The sequence below is a fragment of the Callorhinchus milii genome, unplaced genomic scaffold, assembly GCF_018977255.1.
Source record: "Callorhinchus milii isolate IMCB2004 unplaced genomic scaffold, IMCB_Cmil_1.0 Scaffold3, whole genome shotgun sequence".
Lineage (NCBI taxonomy): Eukaryota > Metazoa > Chordata > Chondrichthyes > Chimaeriformes > Callorhinchidae > Callorhinchus > Callorhinchus milii.
The window spans coordinates 6,115,556-6,141,145 of record NW_024704744.1 but is presented as its reverse complement, the minus strand read 5'-3'; the positions used below and the strand labels follow the sequence as shown (position 1 = coordinate 6,141,145).

Sequence of the window (25,590 nt, the reverse complement as noted above, 5' to 3'; positions counted from 1 at the left end):
TTGATGTTCATGCGGCATGATCTTTACATCAATATCAAAGTGTTTTATTGATAGTTTATTAATGTCGATGATGACTGTTTGTGGGACATTGCTGTGCACAATTAGCTCCTGCTTTTCGTCCACAAAATACATAGTCAATCCGCTTTACAGTATATTCTGTGAAGCACTTTGCGACGTCTCAAATGACGTGATAACAAGTGCACGGATCATTATTATTATTACTATTACTGCAAGTCCGCATGGAGGTAAAGAGGACAATCTTACAGACCTCAAGAGTACGTGCCTACATGAATACACCTCTGCAATAGGAGCAGATTAATAAAAGCACTCAGTTAATCTGCCCTCAAAGACCTTGGTTCATCACGAGCCTGACAGAAAGGCTTAACTGGCTAAGATTAAAAATTCATCAGTTCCTGATCAATGCTGCTATCAGACTTCACTGACCCTCGCTCTTCACCGCTGATTTACAGCTATCTTAAGATGACATAGAACGATAGCACTAATAAGGGCCTTAATATTTAAAATTTGGAAGCCAACACAGTCTTTTATCTTCCGATCGGCCTTGTCTCCGAGACAAATGTTGAAGTGTTCTCCACGGCATTACTTTACAAATATGTCATTGATGTTTAAACAAATAGAGATTGCTGGAGATTTATCTCACCTTGTCATTCCAACTACAATCAGCGAGGTCCTGTTTAGTGACTTCCATTCTCTGCTGTATTGCAATACCCTGCAAGCGACACTCTGCACCCTGAAATTATATCGATTAAAGTCATATGTACAGGTCATCTGTTTGTTAAATAACAAAAGAAATAATAATAGTAATTTGGTCACTCAATCCACCATTGTTTATTGGACACTTACATGCGCAATTGGTTGCTGCATTCTGCTCACAAAATTTGCTTGACAGTGTATTCTGTGACGAGCTTTTAGATGTCTCAATGGTGTGATATCAAATCAAGAATTTTTATTTTTATTAATAATAAGCAATAGTAATCCTTGCATTTTAATATAGATTATATAGCATAAGGAAGATGTCTCAAAGCGCTTCACAGTAATTTCACTGCAAAGTGTATAGTGACTGTATTTTATAGGCAAATGCGGTAGCAAATTTGCGCACAGCAATGTCTCTCTCATTAAACGCCGTGAAGTGAATGATCAATTTTATTTGTGGGAATGTTGGCTGGAGCACTAGGAGAAACTCCCTTGACATTTTGAATAGTGCTTTGGGGTCTTTAATGTCCACCTACAAGAAATTTGAGACATGAATTAGGCAGAAACACAATTCATCACCTGTAATCAGCAGTGGGTGCCGTTTGTCCACCTATAAATTCCTTCACACTCTAGCACTTTCTGACCTCTGTGATCTTGTCCTGCCCCACGCCTCCTCTGCTCAACAAACTCAGGCACCTCCATGTCCCCGACCCCAGTGAACCTAACCCCTGGAACTCTCTCCCTCTACCCCTTCGTCTCACGCCCTCAGGATCTGTCTTGAAATCCCAGATTAAAATTTACCTTTTTGGCCACACCTATGGTTGAAGCGCTCTGAGATGTCGTCCGGCGTGGAGGGGCTCTATAAATCCAAGTTGTTGTTGTTGTTTTTGTTGGTTACCCCCCCACATACCTCCCTTATTCAGCACCCTACTACGACCTCGTGAATCACTCCGAAACGTTATCGAACCCGAATGGTGCGAGTTATTATTGCAGTTTTTATAGATTTATAATGGGAAATGACTTTGTTTTACCTATGTGCACAAGAGAGAATTACTGAGGTGATTATATCTTTAACAGCCAGTGAAGAGGATCTGATTTCCCAGCAGTTACTTTTACCTCTGGCTAATCTGTTTCAGGATTGTCGGTGCGTTAGTGTCTTCCGAGGTACCAGTCTGGCTCGGCAGAGCACCGACAGCACGTGACCACAAATTACATTCTTGTAGCGCCTTTCACGTCGCGAGAACGTCCCAAGGCGCTGGACAGTGAGGGGGTTTGCACCCGAGCTGCAGGTTTGCGCACGTTTCATCGTTGGATTGTTTTGCAGCGCTGTGTCAGGAGAAGTTGTTAGAATGAGGAAATTCGGACTGCAGTTATGGATTAAACCACAGATGTGCCTGCCAGGTTATGGATTGCGTTACCGTACATAATAGCGAGGTTACGGTGATCTGTCACTCCACTGTCAGCCTCCCAGGTTATTTTAAAAGGGTCGTGATACCACATATCAAATCTTTAATCACTCTGTGTTCAAAGCGACATTTGCCCTCCCTGCTCCCCCCACCACACACACACATACACACGCACACTTTATTACAAAAGCCTGACTTGTTTTTTTTTTTGGCAACACGTGTGCAGCAGGTCTCCAGGGCTGTGTGAGAACAGGTAGCGCGGTAGGAATGAAAATAATCCTCTAGAAACGGGGCCTTGACAAACAAAGCCAGGGTCTGTGATGATGCATAACCCAAATTAACATATGACTGGCGTATGAAGTGAGCTGTCAGGTGCACTGACGGCTCTAGTCATTTTAAATCCACTTGACAAAGTGGGTGGCGATTTGGTGAAGAATTCAAATTAGGGCATTAGAGAGAGAGTGGTGTCGTGTTATTTATTGATTATTTGTGTTTTAACTCAGGAACTGGCTACATAGATCAGCCAAAATGTTCTCTCTCTTCTTTTCTCTCTCCCTCTCTCTCTCTCTCTTTTTCTGGTCCCGTACATTTCTGTGTTCCGATCTTCACTTTTCCTCACGTTTCTCCCACAAAATATGCGGTCAATTCACTTCACAGTATATTCTGTGAAGCGCTTTGAGACGTCTAGACGACATGAAAAGCCCTATATCAAATGCAAAGATTATTATTATTATTATTATCATTCACTTTTCCATTTTCCAGACAGATCCATTTTTCCTTGCTTAAGCTCCACATCGGGTTTTAAAACCGCGAGCAGCTAATATAGTCTACAACACCCCCCCAGCACTGAACTGGAGTATCAGCTTAGACTATGTGATCCCAATTCTCTGACATGGGGCTTGAACCCACAAACTTCTGACCCAGAGCCGAGAGCGCTACCACTGAGCCAGGATGAGACACGAGGCCAGTGATGGCCAATTTTATGGTCGGCCAACAAAAACAAATCTTGATTAAATATTTCTTAATTGATGCCAATCAAGAAACAACTGAAAAACCCACTACCAATCGAGCACAGACTTACCTCGACTAGTGCGAATGTTCAGGGTGGGGTGTGGGGGCTTATTGACAGTCCTATGGGCCAAAGGTTGGCCACCACTGACCTATACAATGATTCAATAACAACTTTCAAAAGGGGATTGAATACATACTTCAGAAAACGAAAAAATGTGCAGAGCTATGGGATAAGAGCAGAGGAGTGGGACGAGTTGGATAGCTCTTTCAAAGAGTCAGCACAGGCACATTGGGCCAAATGGCCTCCTTCTGTGCTGTAAGGACAGCACCTTGGGACCTTGTTCGGTGCCTTGGGACATCCTCCCGCTGTGAAAGGTATTTTACAAATGTAATTTTGTATTGTGTATTATAACTTTCCATGATTCTATGATCCTATGACCTGTGTACAGGAACTGTGTTTCGATTTTCTCTCTTCCTCTTCACAGACAGACCATGTGATGCTTTCGGGTGCAGGTGCCAACCAGTTCGCTGCGAGCCTGGGTATAGAAGAGGTGTCCACGGAGGAGCTGGTGACACAGCACGCCCGGGAGGAGTGGGGGCAGTACAAGTACAGTGATGCAGTGTCCAATCTGTTTAACATGGAAGCGTAAGTCCCATTACAGCTTTACCCACAAAATAATGATTTCACCATAGCAAGGAAGAGTAACCACTACTGCTATTAATAATAATCCCTGCATTTGATGCAGCACCTTCCATATTAGGAAGATGGCTTGTGAATGATCACAGCAGCCAATTTGCACACAGCAATGTCCCACAAACATTGAGTGACCAATTTTATTTGGGGGATTGTTGACCAGGACACTGGGAAAAACTCCCTTCTCTTTTTGAAGTGTGTAGTGGGATCTTTAATGTCCACAACATTTAGCTAACACCTTTTAATGTCAGGGGAACATCTCAGAGTATTGCACAACTAACTATGAGCTGCCCTTGGGCCTGCAGCTGAGTGGGGGGTAGGGGTGGGGGGGTTGAGGAAGAGATAGGTATTAAGCTTACTTTGGAATAAGGATGGAAGGAGCCTTTCGTTAGGACCCTGGGATGGATTTCCAGAGAGCAGGAGCGAAATAGCTGAGGTAGATAGAGCAGGAGACAAAAAGCAGGTCGGTGTTCACGGAGCAGATGGAGAGGCTGGGGTGGCAGGGTTGCAGGATTGCAGAAGGGTGGGGAAAGCCACCGTCGTTGAACCAAGGTCCAGTCATTTGAACATGTGGAATCCTGTACCTTAGTGGTTAGAGCACTCACCTCGCAATCGAGAGGACTTGGGATTGAATCCCAGCAAGGTGAAACATTGGGCAAGTTTCCTTACTCCACTCACCTCATTTACCTAGGAGTAAGTAGGAACCCAGTTGTTAGTCGATTGGTGGATTGCTTTCCGGGGGGAAATAATTCCTTCAAAATAAATAAAAATAATTTGGTGCTTAATCGACGATTGTTTGTGAGACACTGCTGTGCGCAATTGGCTGCCGCATTTCACCCACAAAATACACAATCACTACACTTTACAGTGTATTCTGTGAAGCGCTTTGCGACTTCTTGAAGATGTGAAAGGCGCTATATCAAATGCAAAAATTATTACTATTATTATTATAATATGACTCGATCCTGCTCTGTGCTGAGCCGCTTTCATCTGCCATATAAGAAGATGGAATGGTGAGATCGGAAGAAAAAATATTTCTAAAAAAAAATCTGTGACCGATGGCGCGTGAAATCAGGCTGAAAATGTAAAAAAAATCCAATTTGCAGCCACAATATGAAGCAAGGAACACAGTACACATGCAGGGTGAGTCACTGCACAAGGATTTTTCTTCTGCCGGTTGGAGACGGAGATCATTAGAGAACCCCAGAACATTGTAGACAGACAGTGATCTTAGTGACAAGCTATGCGGTTTTAAACGTACGCATGTAGGTGGCAAACACTCTTGCCTACGAGTCGGAAGGGTTGTGGGTTTAAACCCCACGTTGAGACTTGGAACTCGTAAAGTTTAATCTGACGTTCCAATAGAGCGCTGGGGGTGCGCTGATTGTTGGAGGTGCCGACCTTCGGGTGAGATGTTAAACTGATATGTCTGCCTGCTCAGGTGGACGTTAAAGATCCCACGGCACTATTCGAAAGGAGAAGGGAGTTTCTCCCATGTCCTGGCTGACAACAAATTCCCCCAAATAAAATCGGTCGTGCATTTCATGTATGTTTATGTGACATTGCTGTGTGGCAAATTGGTTGCCGTGTTTGCCCACAAAACGCACAGACGCTGGCCTTTACAGTGTATCCCGTGAAGTGCTTTTCGACCTCCTCCCGTTTGATTGATGCTTTTTCAAATTATGATGAAACATGCGTGGAACTCGCAGTCGGTTGTCGATACTCTCGAGCACGGAGACGGGTTTCCCCGCACGTGAGGGAAATCTGGCCGAGGTAACTTTTGTAGCAAAAGGAGTGCGAGTGAGCAGCTGAAGGACTTGCCATGAGTTAGAGCTTGAGATGCCCGCAGTGTGCAGCGATGTGTACAATGAGGCGCCAGCAGCAATTCTGACTGCGGCTGCAATTATAACACGAGAGGTGCCTGCAATGAGTCAGTGCAGCTAATTGGAATTTGGCATTTGCGTGCGCTTTAGTGATGGATTTCATATTTCACTCTGTGGTGCGTCGTTCACAAGCCGTGGGGTGGGTGCGTGGGGGCTGACGGAGGGTGGGTGGGGGTTGAGGGGGGCTTGGGGTGGGGGGAGTGTTCTGATTTTTTAAAAAAAAACATGAAATTGCCTGGGTTTCAACAACAACAACAACGAAATTACATCTATAGAGCGACTTTCACGTCGGGAGGATATCCCAAGGCGCTGGACAGTCGGGGGTTAGGACCCGAGCATGGGGGAGGGGTGGGGAAGGCAGAGAGGTGGGAGGGCGACTGAAGGCATGATCGAACAGGAGGTTCTTGAGACCGGCCTTGAAGGAGACAAGGAAGGAAGAGAGGCGAAGGGTCTGGGATGGAGTTCCAGAGTGGGGGGACAGAGCGATAGTAGGGCGGGCAGGAGACATGGAGCAGGCTGGAGCCCGCTGAACGGAGGGAGTGGGCAGGTTGGTAGGGAATGTTTGGTGGTGTCCAGTGGGGTGTTGCTCTCTGCCTTTCCTCTCCCTTCCTTCTTCTGTTTGTCCGCTCGCACTGCCTTCAATCAGCTTTTCAGAACTCACCATCTGTGACATGAAATTCGTTGTCATTTAATCACCTTTTTTCTGTTGTAGTAGCATTTAGGATTGTGCAGAACTGTGCAAAATTCTTGCATACAGTCTTAATTTGGAAGACCTTAAGACCTAACTCTTCAAATGCACTTTTTGTCATATTTTCCACCCGGGAATTGAACCCGGGTCCTCTCGTTTGCGAGGCAAGTGCTCTAACTACGATGCTATGGGGCTTCACAAGATGGCCTCAGACTAGGTGGAATTTCTGGTTAATGGATTAATGGACATTTTGGGGACAATGGGTGGACCTTCTTAAACGTTTACAAATGTTAAAATGATGATTCAATAGCAATTTCCAATATCAAGAGACTAAAACACCTAAAGCTGAACCTTGACTACACAATACAGTGTTCATTTATATCGTGCCTTTCACATCAGGAGAACGTCTCAGAGCACTTAAGCTTTCTTGATTAAGCAAAGGCGTACACAGAAGTAAATTTTAGTTAAGTGACTTCCTGTACCAAAGGAACTACTGAACAAGAATAATAATAATAATAATAATAATCCTTGTATTAGATATAGCGCTTTTCACGTCAGGAGGACGTCCCAAAGCGCTTCACAGAACACACTGTAAAGTGAATTGACTGTATATTTGTGGGCGAACGCGGCAGCCAATTGCGCACAGCAATGTCCCACAAACAGTCGTAGATTGAAAATGACCAATTTAATTATTGTTTTTGGTTTTTTCTTTTTTTTTTGGAGGGATTATTATTAGGCGTGTGGAGTAAGGAAACTTGCCCAAGGTTTCGCCCTCTGCCTGGAATTGAACTCAGGTCTCTCGCTTGCAAAGCGAGTGCTCTAACCACTGAGCTACAGGACTCCACAACAATGTAATGTACACAATGTACAGAACCAAAACAATATTAAAATTGTAGGTAAAAATAAAAATATAATTATAATCCTTTTATCTGATGTAACACCAATAACATTGAAATGTCTCAAAGCGCTTCATCAGATTTACTGTAAAGCGTAGTGACTGTGCAAACCCAATAACCAATTTGTTCACACCAATGTCCTGCAAACAGTTGTGAAGTGAATAATTAATGTTATCTAGGGGATTATTGGCCAAGACACCAGAGAAACTCCCTTCTCTTTTGGAATAGCACCATAGGATCTTTAATATTCACCTGACTGACAGATGGGACCTCGGTTTAATTTCTTATCCAAAGGATAGCACCTCCGACTATGCAGCTATCCTCCAGCACTGTCCTGGAGTGTCAGTCGAGATTAACGTAAAAGGAAGAACTATCTCTCAAAGCATCTTCACAAGTAGTTACTGTCAAATGTAGTGACTGTTATTTTTTGGCCTAGGCAACAAGCATTTGCACTGGGAAGGTCCCATAAATGGTCATAGGGCGGCGAATGAAAGACCAATTAATCCGGAGAGTTGCCTGGCTATCACACTGTGTAAATAATTACATTCTCTTATCAAATAGCATCACAGGGTCTTTTACTCTCCACCTGAACCGGCAGCCAGGGCTGTGTTTAACCTGGAAGACAATACAGTTTGGGCTCAGGACTAAACTATAATACCAATAATAACCCTTACATTTGGTATAGTGCCTTATATGTCACGAGGACGTCTCAAAGCGCTTCACAGAATATACTGTAAAGTAAATTAACTATACAGTTCTGAGACGCTACCCTATGTGTAGGGCGCAATATAAGTGCAAGTTGTTGTTGTCGTGTTTTGTGGGCGAAGCTGTCATCTGAAAGACAATACAGTTTTGCGCTAGTACTGTACTATGATAATTATCCTTACATTTGGTGTAGCGCCTTTCTCATCAGGAGGACGAGACCTGGATTGTGTGCTCCACACTCCTGCGGGCTGAGTAGTATTTTGTTCTATTCAGTTAGATGTGGGAACGTGCCTCTATGCATTTATGACACTCCTGAATGAGAACCGAATCAATAGTAAAATTGTACGTGAAAATAAAAGTGTTATTATAATCCTTTTAGCTTATGTCACAGCAATAACATTGAAATGTCTCAAAGTATTCGCTCTGTTAGTGACTTTGAGTCCCTCTTAGTGAATCCTAGAATCAACCAACTGCTTTGACTCAATTGTCTGGTAATAAAGGTTGAAAACTTAAAGGCTTTAGGTGTGATTATTGATCATTTACTGAAAAATATCCAATCAATATGAAGCTGTTAGCAACAAAGCTAATTGAGTCTCAGAATGCATCACGTGGCAATGGGAATGTAAGTTCAAACAAATTATTCTAACCTTGTATCGATCAGCAGTGTAGCTTCTCTGGGAATATTTTGTGTGGCTGTGAGCTCCGACAACAACAACAAGATTACATTTGTGTAGCGCCTTTCACGTTGGGAGGACATCCAAGGCGCTGGTCAGAGTACAGCATTTCAGACCCGAGCTGGGGTTAGGGGGCGGTAAGGGAGGGGAAGAGGGGTGGCCGATGGTATAGTTGAAGAGGAGGGTCTTGAAGCGGAACTTGAAGAAGGCTAAGGAGGGGGTGAGGCGGAGTGACTGGGGGATAGAATTCCAGAGATTGGGGGCAGAGTGGCTGAAGGCTTACCCGTCATTGATGGGGCGGGGGACGTGGAGCAGGCCAGAGCCGGCTGAGCGGAGGGAACGGGCGGGTTGGTAGGAGGTTAGGAGGTCGCAGAGATAGAGTGAGACGAGACCATGGAGGGCTTTGTAGTTGAGGACCAGGTTCTTGAACTGGATCCTCTGAAGGATAGGGAGCCAATGGAGTCAGGTGAGAGTGTGGGAGATGGGGTCACGGAGTTTGGTGCTGGAGAGGACACGGGCTGCAGAGTTCTGGATTATCTGCAGACTGTGGACGGAGGAGTTGGGAAGGCCGACAAGCAGAGCGTTTGCATAGTCGAGCCTGGAGGTGATGAAGGCATGAACAAGAGTTTCAGTGGCCTGAGGGGTGAGGTAGTGGCAGAGTCGGGCAATGTTACGGAGGTGAGGGAAGGCAAAGTGTGTCATGGCTTCAATGTGGGGGAGAAAAGACAGTTGAGAGTCAAACAAGACACCTAGGTTCCTGACTGGCTTGGTGAGTTGTAGTGTGCAACCATGGAGGTTGATGTTGCCAGAGCCTGAGGCGCTGAGGCGCTGGCGCGAGCCAATCAGTAGGGCCTTAGTCTTGTTCACATTGAACAGTAGGAAATTTGCCCTCATCCAGGACTTGATGTCCAACAGACAGTCTGTCAGGACAGCAGTGGTCCTGGAGTTGAGGGTGGAGGCAGAAAGATAGAGTTGGGTGTCATCCGCATACTTATGGAAATTGACCCCATGTCTACGGATGATGTCACCAAGGTGGAGCATGTAGATATTAAAGAGGAGAGGGCCAAGGACGGAGCCCTGGGGGATGCCAGACGTGACATTGCGGGGGCTGGAGGAGAAACCGTTAGAGGCAACGAAGTGGAGACGGTGAGAGAGATAGGAATCGAACCAGGCAAGGACAGATCCGTGAAGATTGAGCAAAGCGGAGAGGCAGTATGAGGATGGAGTGGTCGAAGGTGTCGAAGGCGGCAGAGAGGTCGAGGAGGACAAGGAGGCAGAGGGAGCCCTGATCACAGATGTTCAGAATGCAATTTGTGACTTTGATCAGGGCTGTTTCTATGCTGTGGGCAGCGCGGAAGCCGGATTCGAGGGTTTCAAAGAATGAATGGCGAGAGAGTAAGGAGCAGAGCTGGGATGCGATGACTTGTTCCAGGACCTTGGAGAGGAATAGGAGGTTAGAGATGGGGCTGTAGCTGGAGAGGAGGAATGGATCCAGGGAAGGTTTTTTCTACCTTCGAAAGGACATGGACGTGTTGGAGAGAACTTGACAACACAGCAGAAGGCCATTTCACCCATCAGGTCTGTGCTGGCTCTTTGAAAGAGCAATCCACTCAGTCCCATTCACCTGCCTTTTCCCCTGTAAATAATTCCTTCTTAGATACCTGTCTAAATCCCTCTTGAAAGTTCATATGGATCCAACCTAATCAGAAGAACTTTACAGGCGAGCTTTTGATGTGAAAGGGCACTTTGATGTTCTCGAGGTCCAAGTTCAATGGCACACGCGAACCAGGTTTACTCAGTTGCTTGTTCCAGGTCCTCACGTGAGAGCTTTGGTAAATAAATATGTTTGCTGTGAAGCTGATTATATCTCCAGAGTGATCAGCAACAGCTCAGTGCAGCCCGGTGCCTCCTTCGTCCCCTCCTCTCCACCATCGGCGGCTGCACTTTCAGCCACTACGCACCGAAGCTTTGAAATGCTCTCCTCCAACTCCTTCACTCTGCCCCCTCCTCCCCTACTCTTAAGTCAGGACTGAAAACCTTCCTCTTTGACGATGCTTACGGTCACCTCTTCCCTCCTTCAGTTTGGTAATAATCGAGGGATTATTAGCCCCAGAAAGTGATTCACCAATCAACTAACAACCAGGTTCTAACTTACTACTAAGGAAACTTGCCTAAGGTTTCATCCTGCCCGGGAATCAAACAGGGGTCCTCTTGCTCGCAAGGTGAGTGCTCTAACCAATACGCTCCTTGTAATCAACAGTTGGACAAGATGACCTTTGTAACTTCCAGTCAATACCCTCAATGAACATAGGGACAAGAGGAGACCCCTTCTTGAGCCATGCTGAGCCATAATACCACACTTGAGGGCCACCACCTTTGTCATCTCAGTTATGCACAGACAATCACTACTTATTAGCGCTACAGTCGCTGATTATCTTTGAAGAAAAGAAAATTGACAAAGGACATGATTTAGAGGGATAACCAGAGGGATTAGCACAGCAGATGCAAAGAAAACTCTCTAACCTGGACAGTGAATAAAGAACGAAAGGACATGAGTGTAATATTAACAAGCCTCAAGCAAGGCTAGAGATCAGAGGGAACCTTTAACTGGAGCAATGGATATGCTGAATAGACTCACCGATGTGTCAATTATTATCCATGGAAACATGAGGAGGCCAATCAGCCCATTGAGCCGATGCCACCATTTTATTAGATCACAATATCTCTCTATGTTTTAATCCCATTTCCCTGCTATTTCTCCATATCCTTGCTTCCCAAGTATCTATCTGCCTTCTGTTTAACTACCTCAATCAGCATTGCATTTGCAGGCCTTTCTGGGGAACCGCATTTCAAATCCGTTTGTTAATTAATACAGAGCAGCTATCATTCAGTCACAGTGGGGTTTTCAATGCCAATCTCCTCAACTGATGAAAGATATCAGTTTACAAGTGGTAAAGCTTCAAAATTGCCCACAAGCCCAAATAAAAATGCTTCCTTTTAGCATTCCAGTTAACCTCTGTGTGACCCCATCATCTAAGATTATTTTGTCCATATTCAGGTTAAATAATAAAAATTGAGTGAGTCACTTTCAAACAGAAAGATGTCATTTTGATTCGCTTCAACTAGTTGTTGAAAAACAAAGTCCAATGTACAACTGAGCTTTGCGGGCTAGTTCAGTCAAATGTTTAATGAAGGGTCTGGGTTAGCAATTGGGGTGGCAACAGAGGTATTACATTTAGCTCCAGTGAGATAGAAGAACACAAGTCAAGGTTGCTGCTCCTGATTGCTCTCGATTCTCTTCTTCTGGTGTTTGTCCGGTCTGATGTCCATAAGATTTGGACATTGGGCAAGGGCAAAATCAGATCAAGCTCAGCTGTATACATTTCACACACACACACACCCTTCTCCCCACCTCCAACGCACACTCATGCACACATCCTACAGCTCAGCTGACTGCTGGCAATCATTGCCCAAGCTGTACTATGAAGATAGTTACTTTGACAAAGGTCATGTAGATTTATACACCAAAGAAAGTCATCACCAGCCCTAGAAATCCTACAACAACAACTTGTATTTACAACAACAGCAACAAATTACATTTTTATAGCACCTTGCACATCAGGAGGATGTCCCAAAGTGCTATATATCGCCCTTCACCAGGGGCAGCTTCTTGGAGCACTTACTTCGGGTAAGTGTAAGTCTAAATGACTCGGAGGATCGTAGCGATTGACATTTATATCGGGAGGGCGTCTTAAAATAATTCACATTGCTGGATAGACACCCGAGCTGGGAAGGTGGAACTGAAGGATTGCGGAGTGAACCAGGGAGGGAGGGAGGGAGGGATGGTAATTTGGGGTGCAGGTTGGGGTCGTTGTTTGCGGAAAGGGATTAGGGGATTGCATTGAGCACAGAATAATTTCCAGAGAGTGGGGGCAGAATAATTTCACCATTTGTTTAATATCTTATCAAAAGATGGTACCTACAACAGCACAGCATGGACTCAGAGCTGTGCTGGTCTGTCTCAATTGCTCTTGTATGAGAAGGTTGTGAGTTCAAGCCCCACTCCAGGACTTGAGTTCGTAGTCTGAGTTGGCACTACAGTGTAATACTGAGGGAACGTTGCCTTGTCAGAGGTGTGGGCTTTCGGGTGAGACATTAAATCAGACTGCTGTCACCCAGTCCTTAGGTGCGCATCAGAAATCCTAAGCTACGTTTAAATAAGCGTCAGGATTCAAGTCAAGAATCCTCCAAATAAATGGTGGGAACTTGCTGCATTTGCCAAGAAATATAAAGGGAGAAATTCAACAACAACAACTTGTGTTTATATAGCGCTCTTCACCTGGTATAATGACTCTGAATTAATAATAATAGCACTTAACAGTGCCTGAAGAGGAAGGTCTTCAGATGTGATCTAAAGATGGGCAAATAGGGGGCAAGGCAAAGCGATTGAGACAGAGGAAAATTCCACCTATGTCTGGATTTATTCTATTTCTGTAGCATGTCAGAACGTCCCAAAATTTGGAATTCTTAAATACAGCCTCAATTCTGTAAATTCTCTTAAGAGCCTTACGTTCACCTACAAATTCAGTAACTACACATTGCACAAAAAATCCTTTGAAATGCCTTGAGATGTTTTGATGAAGTTATATATTAAAAAAAATGTGGTCACTCAATTCACGACTGTTTGTGGGACACCTCTGTGTGCAATCAGCTGCTGCGTTTCAGCCCTCAAAATACAGTCAATTATTCTGTGAAGCACATCTCAGCGGCGTGATAAGTCGCTATATCGCATTCAAGGATTATTATTTATTATTATAAAAACATTCTCAAAAGTTGAGAGTGAATTTCATCAATTTGCCAAATTCTGGATGCTGTAAAAATGCTACATAAATAGAATGAATCTACACCGAGGAGGAATAGATAGTTTGTACACTCTACATTCTAATAATAATAATGCCTTATCATGTAGTTGAGATGCCTTAAAATGCTTCATAGGATATATTGTGAATGGATTGACTGTCTATTTGTGGGTGAAATATACCTATATAAATATGACATATCTGAAATATATAATATACCTCTATGCTAAAAAGTTTCCTTTAACCTTCACCTTAAATCTTCCAATTACAGATTCCTGACTTAACGAAGTTGTAGGAATTAGTAGACTGTGACACCTAATGTGACACTGAAAGGTTTAGTTCTCTGCAATTAAAACTGGACAATTTTATGACTTTGCCGGAGAGAGAGGATGCATGCTTGTTTTGGGTAATAAAAAAATGTCAAGGTCGGAAGCTTTCTTTTCAATGCCGCTGGAGTTCATTTGAAGCAACGGGGAAAAACACACATCCTTGTCTTATGAAATAATGAAGCAACTTCTGCCTGCTGCGATTTACTTTTTCTCTTTGATCCTGTTTCTAGCAACCTGCAATCATTGAGTCTCTAGCTGTGTGAGTGTGTGTGTGTTGTGTGTGTTATATATATGTGTGTGTGAATATATATATAATATTGTAAAATTGACACAGCCTGAAAAGACAGCTTCCAAAGTCAGACACCCGAGGAAAGTTAAGATCGCAAACCAGCCCAGTGGCGAACAATTTGGACAGGGTCATGGTATGTCCTTAAATGGTTGGCCATATGGAATGGGAACCCAAAAATAATAATAATAATAATAATCCTTGCATTTGATATAGCGCCTTATGTCTTCGAGATGTCTCAAAGCACTTCACAGAATATACTGCATTGCTCTACAGTACAGTGCTCTAACTAATAGGCTACAGGACTCCAAAAAGAAATAATGTTTTTTATAAAAAGGCACCAGTGGGCGATGTGGAAGGGCTGCACGGTGGGATCCTGCAACCCAGAGCTTTGTTCAGTGTCACCTTGACTTCAGGCAGTTAAGAAGCTTGAGGAGAGAGCAAGTGAGTGGCTGGGGTGACCGATTGCGGAGGTGGTAACCTGCACTCCTGTGGGAAGGCTGTAAAAATAGTCCACTGGAGGTGTTCAGTGACAACCGGCTGAGCTGGAAGCTTTTCATCCCCCTGTCTAGATTTCATTATTGATGACAGCGTTGTGAGTAATGTGTTTGTATAAGTTAGTGCTGCCCTGTGTGAACACAGGAGCGAGAGGACTCAATTACCCTCGACTTTCATTTTAGATGATTAGCTGCTGGCTTTCACTGCGGGCTGCGGGAAGGGTTGGTGGGGTCGGGCGGGGGGTGGGTAGATTGCAGAAGGGGATTAGGGGATTGCATTGACCACAGTCGTTTGCAACTTGAAGCGATCGTGAAAGTGTCTGCTTGCTGTGAGAAGTACTTATTCAATGGCTGCACCTGTTCCAGTATTTTTTGACACCAAAGACACCGATTACGGAGAGCTGTTTGAAGACGGCAGTAGCAATCCTCACATCTGACGTAGCACCCTTCACGTCGGGAGATTGTCTCAGAGCACCACACGGGATTTTACCGAGCGGTCTGTATTTTTGCAAGCGCTCTGGGACGCTGCCCTGTGTGAGAGTTGTTGTTGTTATTTGCATGCAACCACGACAGGCAATTTGCACGCAATCAGCTTGCAAAGCGAGTGACTTATTTTATCCGGGGGAATGGAATTTGACCCTCGTCATAATTCATAACTCCGACAGTGTTCGGGAAAACTCATTCGACGGCCGTCGGAGAACTAAAAACATTAAAGTGACAATAAATAATCATCTTTTCATCTGATATGGCACCTTATGGTGTCGTTGATGAAGAGCAACAAAAAACATCGAGTTGAGGCAGGTAATCAGTGTCAAGAGCGCCATCTGCAGTTGGCAACACAAGTCAGGAGTGTGAGCGTGTGTGTGTGCACACGTGTGTGAGTGTTTGTGGGGAGGGGAGATAGGGGGACCTCACATCTACACCTGCTGGAGAATTAATAATAATAATCCTTGTGTTTCATACAGCACCTTATTAGGTCGTTGAGACGTCTCAAAATGCTCAAAGCAATTACGTTATCCCACACCGTCTCCCATACTCTTCATTCAACAACAACAACAACTTGCAGAAGCTGCCTTGCTCCCTCTTGACTTTGCTTGACCACGTTCTTGCCTGCCTGGATTAGTCCTTGTATTAAGGTTAAAAAGTCGACCCACGTAACACATCACCAAACCACTTTGAAGACTTAGTGGACTTGACGGGCTGTAACTCTCCCAGTAAAAGGGTGTTGGGAGGTGGAGTACATGGGCCATGCACTATTGATGGATTCACACCTGAGTGAGGAGTGGATAGCTGGTAATTCGGAAGTGGTATTGACAGTTCCAGTTAAGTACACTTCTCATTGATTGAGGATCCCTTAACAGTAAAATGATATTGCGACATTTAATGGAAGCCAGCCTTAGGGGAAGCACTTTATAAATTAGCGCGTTATTCCCAATTGATCAACGGAACACAGTTGCTGTGCGGGACAACACTTTGAATGCTCTGGTAGATAAGAACCAGCTGAGGCCTGTTGATGATCAAAAGGAGGTGAGACAATCTCATTGATGGATAAACTGTAGGATATAATAATAATCCTTGTATTTGATGTAACGCCTTATCACATCTTCAAGACGTCTCAAAGCGCTTCACAGGATATACTGCAAAGTGGATTGACTGCGCATTTTGTGGGAGAAATGCGGCAGCCAAATTGCGCACAGGTAGGGTTCAGGGAGAGGGATGGGGAGGGCAGGTAAGTGGGACTGAAAGGATTGCTGTTTCAAAAGAGCCAACACAAATACGATACCTCAAATAGCCTTCTTCTGTACTTTTAATTTCTATGGTTCTCTCTCGGATTTCAGGGAAAAACAAAACAGAGCGTGGAGCGTGGCAAAATTAGTTTAGATCAAAAGAAAAGAAGGTCAGCCCGAAGTAGCTGAGCGGAGGTGGCGAGCAGACTATGATAATAATAATAATAATAATCCTTGCATTTGATAAAGCGCTTTTCACCTCTACGAGACGTCTCAAAGCGCTTCACAGAATGTACTGTAAAGTGAATTGACTATTATTTGTGGGTGAAGGACTAGTGGGGTAAAGAGAGGTTAAGAGAGTTAGGGAGGAGTTAGGTGCTAGTGAAAGGATATATAAGTGAGGGCATTGAAATTGATCCACTGGGAGGTAAAAACCCCCCCACAAGATAACAGCTAAAAAATATATGGGGAGAGGAAGGGGGAAGGCAGGAGAATGGGACTGAATAGTTGGAACTTTCACAAAGTCTGTGCAGAGACAATGGGCTGAAAAGGAGAGGTGGAGACTCATATATAGCATAAAGATCAGGTGGGACTAGTTGGGTCGAATGGCCTGCTTCTGAGTTGTGTCACTCGAAGTAACTCTAAGCTTTGGCGTAGTGGATTCCCTTGGAATATATCATTTTGCTGATGTCAGTGGGTGGAGGAGGAAGGGGTAATTTTCACCAACTCAACACAATGATGCATTTAACCAAAACAGGATAAGTCTGTCAGGGCCCTAAAGGCAGTGCAAAGGAGAGGAACAAAGATGACCCGCAGTGTTAGAGGAACGAGCAACGATTAGACAAGCTGGGGCTCTTCAGTCTGAGACAAGATGACTCACAGGGACCTCAGAGAGGTGCATAAAATTTTAACTAGGATTGAAAAGGTAAACCCAGATCAATATTTTAGGATGTATCAAAACAGTACAACAAGAGAACAAAGTTTTAGAGTAGTAAAGGGCAACTTCAGGACAGAATCCAGCATGTTTTTTTTTATGCAAAGTTTAATCAAGTGTTCTGGGACTGTGCTATATGAATGCAAGTTATTGTTGTTGTAAGTGACTGGAATAGGTTGCCAGGAAACGTGGTTGAGGTCAGGACACTGGGACTCAACAACAAACAACATCTTGCATTTATACATTGCCTTTCACGTCAGGAAATATTGGGAGGACGTCTGAAGTCACTGGACACCCGTGCTGCAGGTTAGGATCAGAGGGGGTGGAGAGTAAGGGGGGGTGGAGGAGAAATAATGACCAAAGGCACGGTCTAAAGAAGGGTTTTGAGACTCATTTAAAAAGCAGGTTGATACAGTGATGGAGGGACGGTAGGTGGGCCGAAGGGTCTTCTTCATCCAGACCAATCTTGTGATCATGTGGGAAGACTCACTTAACGCTGACATAAGCCACCAGTGGGAAGCACAACCTTCAGCGTATGTGGTTTATTCTTTTTCGGGTCCCAGCATCTCCCATTGTTTCTTAAACCAAGAAGGTGCAATTTTTACTTTGATAGACTTAATAGAACGAGATCAAGCTTTTTTTTTTGTAAGGTCTTTCTCTCCTGGCTTTGATCTGCTGAAGATCCTGCTCTGCTATTTTAAAATAATCCTTGCATTTGATATTATCAAGTCACCAAGACGTCTCAAAGCACATCACAGGATACACTGTAAAGAGGAGTGACTGTATTGTCATCAGGATAGACTGGATAGGTGAGGCCTCTTTTCACTAGAGAAGAGACATTTAATAGGGGACCTAATGGAGGTGTTTAAATTACAAAAGGGTTCGATAAGATTAGCAGAAACAGACTATTGCCACTTGTTGGAGAGTCCGTAACCAAATGTACAAGTGTAAGATAGAAGGATCTAAAAGAGAATTTCAGAGGAACTACTTCATGCAGAGGGTAGTGAGAATGCGGAACTGCCTGAATCAGACAGTATAGATGCACTTAAGAAGAAGCTGGACCTTCACATGATGGAGACGAGAATAGAATGGTGTGGGAGGGAGTAAGGAGCAAAGTAGAGACTGATGTAGAGTATGGATTGTCATAGACTGGTTGGGCTGAATACCCTGTTTCTGTGCTGCAGAGTCTATGTAAATCTGGACTTCACTGCTAGCTTTATTGTACAACTCTAATAGATTCAAACGTTCCTGGATGCTCTACCCTGCATGAAGAGGGCTATATAAATGCAAGTTGTTGTTGCTGTTATAGATTCACATTCATGAGAACTCTTGGTGTAAGTTGACAACCTTGAATTGACAAAGATATTTGTCATTTTATAGACTTTTTCTATAAATCGAGGCCGCAACGTTCAACAACATTCAGAACCCTGGACTTAAGATTCACTACATTATGGGAAGAGAGTTTCTCCCAGTGTCCTGGCCAACAATCCCCCAAATAAAGATTGGTCATTCACTTCTCAGTTTTGTGTGGGTAAATTGTATAACGGACTGCTTTTCTAACCAAACATAACAGTTATTTTTCACACAGAAAGTTTATCTCCCCCCCTCCAACACACACACACTCACACATATACACACACATGCACACACACAGCCATGAGGTGAAAGGGCAAGTAATGGAGTACCAGACGACAGGGAAAAACCCCCTTCTCTTTCTCAATTAGTGGTGAGGGGATTATTGACCTGAAGAAAAGGCAGTTGTGATTGTGACTAAATGCCTTGACCGAGACACCGCGTGAAAAGATTGCACTGCAGCGTCAGCCTTGTCTACGAGCTCAAGGGCTTCACAGCATGGATCTCGAACCCTAACCTCTTCACCCATAGGCGAGAACGATTGAGAAACAGTCTATTGAAGTGCTAAACGTGTCGCGATAACAAGTGCTACCATGGCCCATGTCATGTTATGATACAAATGTATTGAAAAGGGCATTTGTACAATCCAGAGGTCAGAGATTTGACCTTCGAGGACTGACAGACACTTCAAGCTGTATCCTCAGTTGTAAATTAAGCTCAATAGTGCTTCACACAGACACGCAGCCTCTGTTTACAAACAGCTTTGCTGTTGGTTCATTGTGCAGCTGTGCAGGTACTTGAATGGGGGTGGGGGAGTAGAAAGAGGATAATAACGTAATAGTGATCCTTGTATTTGATATAGTGCTTTATCAAGTTGTTTCATCGTCTCAAAGCGCTTCACAGTATTCACAGTGAAGCGTAGTGATTATGTGCTCAGTGGTTAGCGAGAAAGCTAGGTTCGATTCCCAGCAGGGCAAAACATTGGACAAGTTTCCTTATTCCACACGCCTGATAATAATCCCTCCAGAAAAAAAAACAATAATAAATTCATAACTTCAATCCACGACTGTTTGTGGGACGCTACTGTGCCCAATTGGCTGCTGCGTTTTGCCCACAAAATATACAGTTCATTCACTTTATAGTATATTCTGTGAAGCGCTTTGAGACGTCCTCCTGACATGTAAGGCACTATACCAAATGTAAGGATTATTATTGGTATTATAGTTTAGTCCTGAGCCCAAACTGTATTGTCTTCCAGGTTAAACACAGCCCTGGCTGCCGGTTCAGGTGGAGAGTAAAAGACCCTGTGATGCTATTTGATAAGAGAATGTAATTATTTACACAGTGTGATAGCCAGGCAACTCTCCAGATTAATTGGTCTTTCATTCGCCGCCCTGTGACCATTTATGGGACCTTCCCAGTGCAAATGCTTGTTGCCTAGGCCAAAAAATAACAGTCATAACATTTGACAGTAACTACTTGTGAAGATGCTTTGAGAGATAGTTCTTCCTTTTACGTTAATCTCGACTGACACTCCAGGACAGTGCTGGAGGATAGCTGCATAGTCGGAGGTGCTATCCTTTGGATAAGAAATTAAACCGAGGTCCCATCTGTCAGTCAGGTGAATATTAAAGATCCTATGGTGCTATTCCAAAAGAGAAGGGAGTTTCTCTGGTGTCTTGGCCAATAATCCCCGAGATAACATTAATTATTCACTTCACAACTGTTTGCGGGACATTGGTGTGAACAAACTGGTTATTGGGTTTGCCTACGCGTGCACAGTCACTACACTTTACAGTAAATCTGATGAAGCGCTTTGAGACATTTCAATGTTATTGGTGTTACATCAGATAAAAGGATTATAATTATATTTTTATTTTTACCTACAATTTTAATATTGTTTTGGTTCTTGTTCAGTAGTTCCTTTGGTGCAGGAAGTCACTTAACTAAAATTTACTTCTGTGTACGCCTTTGCTTAATCAAGCAAGCTTAAGTGCTCTGAGACGTTCTCCTGATGTGAAAGGCACGATATAAATGAACACTGTATTGTGTAGTCAAGGTTCAGCTTTAGGTGTTTTAGTCTCTTGATATTGGAAATTGCTATTGAATCATCATTTTAACATTTGTAAACGTTTAAGAAGGTCCACCCATTGTCCCCAAAATGTCCATTAATCCATCAACCAGAAATTCCACCTAGTCTGAGGCCGTCTTGTGGAGCCCCATAGCATCGTGGTTAGAGCACTTGCCTCGCAAACGAGAGGACCCGAGTTCAATTCCCGGGTGGAAAATATGACAAAAAGTGCATTTGAAGAGTTAGGTCTTAAGGAGGCCTTTAAAAGATGGGAGGGAGAGGGAGGGCGAGGGATGGAGTTCCAAAGAGTGGGGGCAGAAAGCTTGCCCATTGGTGAGCAGAGTGCAGGAAGTCGCAGATGTAGTGTGGGGTGAGGCAATGGAGGGATTTAAGCGTAACGCATTACGAAAATCTTGAGTTCAATGGGAACCAGTATTAATTTGGGATCCGATTCCCTTTAAGCACTCTGGCACGCTGCCCCATGTGAAGGGAAATAGGTAAATGCAAATTGTTGTTGTTGTTGTAAGAACAACAGAAAAAAAACTTTGTCTTCCAAATTAAGACTGTATGCAAGAATTTTGCACAGTTCTGCACAATCCTAAATGCTACTACAACAGAAAAAAGGTGATTAAATGACAACGAATTTCATGTCACTGTTGAGTTCTGAAAAGCTGATTGAAGGCAGTGCGAGCGGACAAACAGAAGAAGGAAGGGAGAGAAACAGCAGAGAGCAACACCCCACTGGACACTACCAAACGTTCCCTACCAACCTGCCCACTCCCTCCGTTCAGCGGGCTCCAGCCTGCTCCATGTCTCCCGCCCGCCCTACTATCGGTGGCCGGGCTTTCAGCCTCTCTGTCCCCCCACTCTGGAACTCCATCCCACAGACCCTTCGCCTTTCTTCCTTCCTTGTCTCTAGAAGACATGAAAAGTGCTATATTCAAATGCAAGGTTTAATATTATTATTTATTTTGCAGGCAAAATACTGCAACCGATCTGCGCACAGCAAAGTCCCACAAACAATCACAAAGTGTATAACCAGCAGTTTAAACACCGGAGGCCATTCAGCTTGCCAAACCTGTTCTTGCCATGTAGTGAGTGACCAATTGACCAGCCTGATTGGCCAGCGCCTCCGCACCTCGGGCTCTGGCAGCATCAGCCTCCACGGCTGCACACTTTAACCTCACTAAGCCAGTCAGGAACCTGGGTGTCTTGTTTGACCCTGAACTGTCCTTTCTCCCCCACATCCACGTCATGACCAGCACTGTCTACCACCATCTTCGCAACATTGCCAGACTCCCCCACTGCCTCACCCCTCAGGCTGCCGAAACCCTCACCCACACATTGGTCACCTCAAGGCTCAATTATGGAAATTCCCTCCTCATCGGCCCTCCCAACTATTCCCTTCGCAGCTGCAGATCATCCAAAACTCTGCAGCTCGTGTACTCTCATGCCCCAGGCTCCGTGACCTCATCACTCCCACTCTCGACTGACTTCACTGGCTCCCCATCCCTCAGAGGATCGGAATTGAAGATCCTCGTCCTCACTTTCAATGCCATCCATAGCCTTGCCCCCTCCTACCTCTCTGACCTGCTGAATCCCTACCCACTTCCTCTGTTCAGCAGGCTCCAGCCTGCTCCATGTCTCCCGCCTGACCCGCCCTAACATTGGTGGCCAGGGTTTCAGCTTCGCTTTCTCCCTCGCCTCCTTTAAGGCCAGTCTCAAGACCCTCTTCTTCAATCGTGCCTTTCGTCACCCTCCCACCTCTCTGCCTTCCCTCACCCCTTACCCCACCTATCCACCTTGCTCCGCTCCTGATCCCTGACTGTCCAGCACCTTGGACATCCTCCCGAAATGAAAGGCGCTCTATAAATGTAATTTTGTTGTTGTTGTACACTGTGAGTTCAAAGTCCTGGAAATGTATAGTCACTACACTCAATAGCAATTACCTGTAAAGTGCTATCAGCCAGAATTCATATGGTCTAAGCTGACGTTCCAATTCAGTCCTGGGAGCATGTTGCATTGTCGGAGGTGCCGTCCTTCGGATGAAATGTTAAACCGAGGTCCCGTCTGCCTGTTCAGGTGGATGTAAAGATCTCATGGCACTATTCGAAAAGAGAAAGGAGTTTCTCATGGTGTCCAGGTCAACAATCCCCCAAATAAAAATTGGTCACTCATTTCATGGTTCTTTGTGGGACATTGATGTGTGCAATTGTACTGTCGCCTTGGCCTACAAATACACTGTCCAATAAATGCTGTGAAGTGCTTTGAGATGTCCTTTTGACGCGATTAGGCGCCATAAAAAATGCAAGGCTTATGATTATTATTATGATTATTCTTATTCTTAGGTGCTACAGCAAATATAAGGGTTATTATAAGGAAGGAGGAGGATGGGGAGGAGAATGGGGGGAGGGAGAGAAATAAAATGATGTGTTTGGAATTTGCCCTTTAAAAGGCAAAAAGTTAAAAATAATATTAATTAAGGTATGATTGAATAGCAGTAATGAAAATCAGCCACATCTGCATTGCCTTGTCAAACACAGCACATGGAAAGAGCCTGACAGACTTGAAATTCATTCTTGCCCTTCAGTAATTCAGCCTCCCCTCAATCAAGCTATACCAATTTATGAGACAATTAAAGGAGACTTTCCTGTGTGGTGTGATATGTGGTTTAATATTGTACTCCTTCATAATCACATTACAGGAAATTGACCTTGATGGGCTGTATTCGTGTTTTCTATTAAAACTACAGCCAAGTCATTTGCCGTTTTGGTACGTATTGAATAATGGGGTAAAAATTGCGGTATTCCTTAAAGCGTTCTTTAACTTATTTAAGGCACGCCAGCAGACTCTACAGATAAGCAATTTGTTCCACTGAGGGGTCGAGTACTGCCATTATGTGACAAGAGGTATTTTATGTTACGCAGTCCTCCTTGGCAAGCAGCAGGAAAGCTTGCCAGACAGTGATATCAATGGCTAGCTGCGTGGTTTTAGCTGGTTAGACTCCAGCAGTTACCCCAACCCACATTCTGGGGTCCCGAAGCCTTGGCTCTTGCCAACCTGTACCTAATACTTTACGCAATTAGGTAAATAGGATGTATTCCTCCAGTGAGAGAGTGCACATTCCATTCCAACAGTCTATCTCTGGGATTTCCATGTGTGGGTAGGATGCATGGAAAATTTTCAGTTTGGTTTGGATACTCTTAAGCACGGTGATGGGTTTCCGCATGTGTCAAACACCTGATTGACCAAAAATAAAATGGTGCCATTGCCAATCCAGTGCTCCTGCCTCAGATCAGGCACTTAGGATTGTCTATTGTGAAGCCCAGTCAAACTGATGTGTTGTAGGTTCCTCGCATGGATTAACAAAAAGTGTTCAGCAGCGGCAAGCATCTCGAAGCGTGGTGTAAGTGGCCGAGCGCTGAATGCTGGTTTCACGCACCATTACCTGCGTTCGAATCAAAAGTCAGATTTATTTTCACTCGCGGCTGACAGAAAGGTTCAAGATATAACCCGCCATCAAAAAGCCCCTTCAATATTTTTTCACCTGACCTGATGAGACACATCAGGCTGGTAGAAGTGATTTAATAGAGCAATCAGGGGTCTGACAAATCTGATTGATGCTTCACTTCAGGAGCCTGACAGGTGATTTTATCCCAACTGGTACAGACAAATATTCCCTGTGCAATGCCTGCTGGTAACCTGAGCATCAGAACCATTATTCCAGCCACAGCTTTTACTCTTTTTGTCCTTGAGTTCATGTGTGTGTGTGTGTGTGCTCAATTCAAGCAATGCAGTTTTAGCTGGTTAGACTCCAGCAGTACTCCGAGGTCACTGGGCAGACCAGTTACTGGGGGCAGGGACTCATCCTACTCACCTTCAAGCCAAAGCCCTAATGAATAGGGTGGTCCTAGCTGGACAAGCAGCGGGAAAGCTTGCCAGATAGTGCTCTTAATGGCAAGCTAAGCAGTTTTAACTGATTGGACTCCAGCAGTTACCCCCAACGCACACTCTGTAGTCCCCAAGCCTTGGCTCTTGCAAACCTGTGCTTTTTGGATGTTGTTATTGAATAGGAAGCATATAGGTAAGTTTCAGGAGGAGACCAGGCATTGGAGCCCTAAGGTACTCCGTAGGTGACCTTGCGAGGGCGGGAGGAGACACGGTTGGAGAAAACCACCAAAGTGGAGGCAGTGGTTAGAGTAAGCAGGAGTGTGCGCTGGTGCATGAAGTTGGATGAGACAGAAGAGGCAATCGAGGAGAATGGAGCGGTCAACAGTGTCAAAAGCAGCAGAGAGGCTGGATACTCAAAATAAATAGTCTTCTTGTTTATAGTACTAATTCCCAATTATTTTTTTCCCTTTGCCCTGATGGCCATGATAGAAATTCTCCATTTTTAATGTCCTGTCCTTGTTGTAAGCACTCCGATTGAATTAACCTGGACCCCGGATTTGCCTGAGGTCAAATTAACTCTTTCTGTAGATGCTAGGACGTTTTTCACCAGCAATGCAACCTCCTGGCCTCAATTTATTTTTTAATCCCTTTGAACACTTTAACCATGGTCTCCAAGCTGTCTTCAATTATACTCACTTTCACAGTTTATATTCAACCTTGACAAGAGGACTTTTTAAACAACATTTTGATAACATAGATAAAATCTTCTGCGATAGAGAATGAGAACAGCTGTGAGTCACAGCTTCCTGATGGCAAAACACTTCTATTTTGCCTTATCAATCCTTAACTCTCTATGAAACCCATGTTCATCTGAGACGTGAGTACTGTTCCTGTATCTTGGCAGGTTTGTCACGTATCGTTGTCACGACGCTCTCACAGTCTTGGATGGAATATGAGAAAAAAGACAATTGT

The 25,590-nt window shown here is 44.3% G+C and overlaps 1 protein-coding gene across 2 annotated transcripts in view; it reads left to right on the top strand.

The window, feature by feature from the left end:
- The window catches only part of si:dkey-103j14.5 (isoaspartyl peptidase/L-asparaginase), a 122,139-nt gene that overhangs the window by 52,387 nt on the left and 44,162 nt on the right, over positions 1 to 25,590 (top strand). For both annotated transcript variants that reach the window (XM_042333482.1, XM_042333481.1), the window contains exon 4: positions 3,617 to 3,777. In XM_042333482.1, coding sequence (XP_042189416.1) covers positions 3,617 to 3,777 — 161 coding nt within the window. The remainder of the gene's footprint in view (positions 1 to 3,616; positions 3,778 to 25,590) is intronic.